The 4,227-nt window shown below is 53.3% G+C and overlaps 1 protein-coding gene across 1 annotated transcript; it reads right to left on the reverse strand.

Moving 5' to 3' along the window:
* Positions 1-467: 467 nt before the first annotated feature.
* H310_11650 (hypothetical protein) lies at positions 468-1,776 on the reverse strand. Its single transcript, XM_008878387.1, has 4 exons — positions 1,574-1,776; positions 1,457-1,528; positions 1,064-1,409; positions 468-983 (listed from the first exon to the last, which is right to left on the reverse strand). Exons 1-4 carry the CDS (start codon positions 1,721-1,723, stop codon positions 568-570), a joined length of 984 nt encoding a protein of 327 aa, XP_008876609.1. The 5' UTR covers positions 1,724-1,776; the 3' UTR covers positions 468-567.
* Positions 1,777-4,227: the final 2,451 nt, after the last annotated feature.

Raw genomic sequence — 4,227 nt, forward strand, 5'->3', positions numbered from 1 at the left:
CGGACCATTAAGTAGAGGGGGTATCCCCTCTACTTCTTGGATCGCAAAACAAATCATCATTTCTTTTTGTCGTATCAGCCAATCAGCTTGTTGTCGGATGGATTTGTCGTATCCGCCATATTATCTATACGTACTGAAATGTTGGCTTGAAAATTGTTAGGAATATATTTAGCCAATGGAAACCATCCGTTTGATTTAATTCATATTGATTGGGTAATTCAAATATATATATTCAAGTATTTTGATGCCATGTCGAAGGAGCTTCCCGACGAATAATTCAGGTGCACCCATCTCCACGGCACTTGGACCTTGACCACGACTAGTAGCTAGACCCCTCACGGAGAGCACTCAGCAATGGAATCACGGCTCGTCAGGCTGCTTCGGCTGTGCGAACAAACAGCATCACAAGAGGAAAGCTTTCGAGGCGGCGAGTTCCCAACTGCATTCTGGGAGCTGAGCCCCGTAACCTGCGATAAGTGCACTGCGATGACGTTGTCAACTCCATGACGTTCTCATGCTATGAACAGTTCGACGTTAAGGCATGTGAAGTTAAGGGAGTAGATGGCCCTAAAACCCCGCGAGGGCGCCGACGACGTCCGTTTCGAGCGGCATAAACACTTCACACTTCTTGCTCGCGTTTGCAATTGCTGCCAGTGTCTCCATATAACGCACGGCGATCATGTACTGGGTCGTGTCGACCGCAATATCCTTGAGCGAGTCCTTGACCACCGTCAACGCCTCGGCTTCAGCACGCGCGATGAGGAGCCGTGCCTCCGACGCCGCTTTGGCACGAATGACCATGCATTGCTGCTCGCCCGTGGCCAGCGCGATTTTTGCCTGCGATTCGCCCTCGGCTTCCGTCTTGACCTTTTCGCGGTACCCCTCGGCGGTCACGATGGCCGCGCGGCGGACGCGTTCCGCCGAAAGCTGCTTGTGCATGGCTTCTTGGACTGACGAGTTGGGGGAAATTTCAAGTAATTCGACTAGAGCATGACGACAATGATGAGCCAAACATGTGAAGAAAACTCGATGGAAGCATGGATTGTTGTTGGATCGGACATACCGCGGTGGATGCGAATGCCCCAGTTGAAGCAAATGTGGGCGATCTTGAGCAAGATGCCGCGGTTGATTTCTTCGCGTGATGCGAGAGTGTCGTCAAGGCCCATGTCCCCAATGATCGATCGTAGTGTCGTGTGCACGAGCTTCTTCATCGCCTGGCTCAAGTCGTACACTTCGTAGCACACCTTCATGGGGTCGCAGAACTCGTAGATCACCATTGGACGGACTTCGATTTCAACGTTGTCACGCGTGATGATGGTTTGGACCTTAAAGTCCATGATTGTTTGGCGCGCGTCGATGCGGTAGAAGCTCTTGTCGACCAATGCGTCCGGCTCGTCCGGCATTTTGATCTGCAACCGTCGTTAACCACGACCGTGCGACAACGAATGAGGCATACCTTCAGCCGACGCCACGTGATCGTCTTGACGTTGTCCATGAACGGGATCAGGAAATGCAGACCAGGGCCGTACTATTGTCCATCATCGACTCTGTGCCCACATGACGGCGACCGTACCTTGGCGTGGAACTTGCCCCACCGCTCCACGATCACCGTTTCCTTGTGTTTGACAACAATGACGTTGCCAATGAGCAGCGTAAGGAAGCGCAGGAGCGGCAGGCCCACCAACACACCCAGAACGATCGCCAAGGCGGTGCCGTTGTCCATGTCGGTCGCAAGCACGATTATGCGGGTCTTGGTTACGCTTCTTGCTCCCTGGCTCCTGGAAGAATGGGGCCATCCGGAAAATCTTCCGGATAAAATTGTCAGAATACCCAACAGTCGAGTTGCAAGTTCGGCCCGTGAGCCACGGCATTCCTGTCCGCTCCATGAAGCAAGCAGGATCAACTAGCCCTGCTGTAGCACATGAGCCCCTGTTGAACAACCAAGACTTGTCGTGAAGTCACGATTGACACCTTGACCGTCTGCAGAGAGACGCCCAAGAGCGGCTAAGTTGTATCGTCGCAGAGCTGAAACACGAATGCACTTGGACACGATTCATTCGTGTCTGGGTGATGGTAAAACAGCGTACGAGCCAGACACGACGGCGTCGATCCACTTCAGCCGTCGTGGTATCGTCCACTCCTGCCGTGACCCAATCACTCCAACAAATGCGTGCAATAGAATATCTAGAGTTGGCCTGGTGTGCACACTTGCATATCCAGAGATTGGCGAATTTTACAACATTTCGCGTTCAACGCTTCTCTGCCAATGCCTCGACCATGGACCGCCCCCTTGTGGGAGTGAGGACACCGTGCAGTCTACTACACCCCCCTGCCATCCACATGAAGGAGGTGGAGGCAGCGATGTGCCACCAACATACCTTGTGCTGATGATACAATCCTCCACGTTGATGCACAACATGTTTGACATGTATTGCAATGGTGAAATACAGCAGCGCGCAGTGGCGCCAAGCCTGCTTGCAGAAGAAGAGCGGCAAGTGCGCTATTATGGGGTACGCTATGCATGTTTGCCATCCGGCTGCTTAGTTAGCAGGGAAGCGAAATCTTCCAAAAGAACAGCTCCTCGATCGTCCCATTTGTTTGTAGTGGTGATATCAGGAATCCTGTGGACAAGAATAAATGTGCTACAAGAATGACCACGGTTGGTGCAGCGTGGTTAAGGCATATGGGTTTGACCAAAGTGTGATCTCGGCGATGGATTAGCTAGCTGATTTCGCCGCTGAATCGCTGAATCCACTGCTAACGTTGGAATTGACATCTTTGTACGAGAGAGGTTGTGCGCGACATCATCGGCACATCCAGCAAGCGAGGCAAAGTCCAGGGCACCTTGGACCTGTCGACGAGTCGCGAGAACCTTCGATGTCCGTTATGTCTTGGCGCTCCAGAGTCTCTTCGAGTGTTCTCCGCTTAATCTTGGCGTGTTGACCCTTTCGACGGTGGAACCACGATAGAAATGACGCGCTGCTTGATGGCATCGGCAAACATGGACTTTGCGATCGGTATCAAACTTGCTTCTCTTGAGAATCGAACTGAGGTCGCGCTGTCCATTGCTGGGCCGCGTTCCGTTGCTCTTGCTGTCGAATCGTCTTGTTCATGGAAGACTTCGCACAAAATGAGCCAGCTCAACACCCGCTGCGTGGTGAGCTCATCCCTGAATGATCGCCCACTGCATCCGTCGCGCCTTGGAGCAACACATGCCAAAGCTGGAATGCGAAAGGTAAAACAACTGGGAGAGCGGCATGGACATCACCACCTCGCTGCAATCAAACATTCAGTTGGGCACTGGAACAAAGTTCGAGAGGCGAAACGGAGAGGTGGCGGCGTAGGGACCGCGCGGGTCGTGACGAGAAGTCTAGGACGATACTAAGTCGAGGAGTGCCACAGGGTTGCCGCACGTGTAGTTGCGTGGCCCTTGTCAACAACGTCTTGCGCGTCCGCTGCCGTCCAAGAAACGAGATGTGTGCCAACTTGCAAGCGTCTTCACTGGCGTTGGCTATCCTTGTAAGCATACACGATGCCGAGCGCACACACGTGTGGGCAGTGGGTGCGCAGGATGGTTGTCAATTTCCATTTTGGATCCGAGAGGACTTCGGCGGCGTCGAGCACCCTGCTGACCGATGCACGTTGAGACACTGGACAACGTCGAGGTGGTGGCCCCGTGCACTCCAGTTGTCCACATCTCGAAAGGTGGTGGAGTTGTATCGTACAACAGCGTGGAGCCGTACTAGGGTGCGAAGATGTCTAGTTTGCGCGGCCCTTCGGCGGACACATCACAGCCAGATGAATCGCCGCAGTTGGTCAAAATGATGCTAACGTAAACTTTTTGTACGGTGTACGCAGCCATCGCGCCTTGGTTTAGTGGCACACTCGCTAACGACATTTGAAAAGGTGTCGGTGACCCTCGTGCCATGCAAAGATCATGTTGTCGACTCCTTGCCACTGGGGCGTTGGCGCCGACATCGCCCACGAGAGCGTACTCCCGGGTCGCCGTGGCAAGCTGCCATGCCGACTTGCCCACCGGGGCACATGAGTGACGTATGGATTTAGAACGAGTTGGAGGGGCAGGTAGCAAAGGGAAAACACGGAGTTGAGAAGACTGAGGTTCTCGTAATAAAAGTAGAAGTAGAAGAAGTGACGGTGGGCGAAGCCCATCAGTCAGTGTAGGCCAACTGGCCAATGAGGTCACGACATCCTAATGATGTGACGTGG

The sequence above is a fragment of the Aphanomyces invadans genome (genome assembly GCF_000520115.1).
Source record: "Aphanomyces invadans strain NJM9701 unplaced genomic scaffold supercont1.33, whole genome shotgun sequence".
In the NCBI taxonomy this organism is placed as follows: Eukaryota; Oomycota; class Saprolegniomycetes; order Saprolegniales; family Verrucalvaceae; genus Aphanomyces; species Aphanomyces invadans.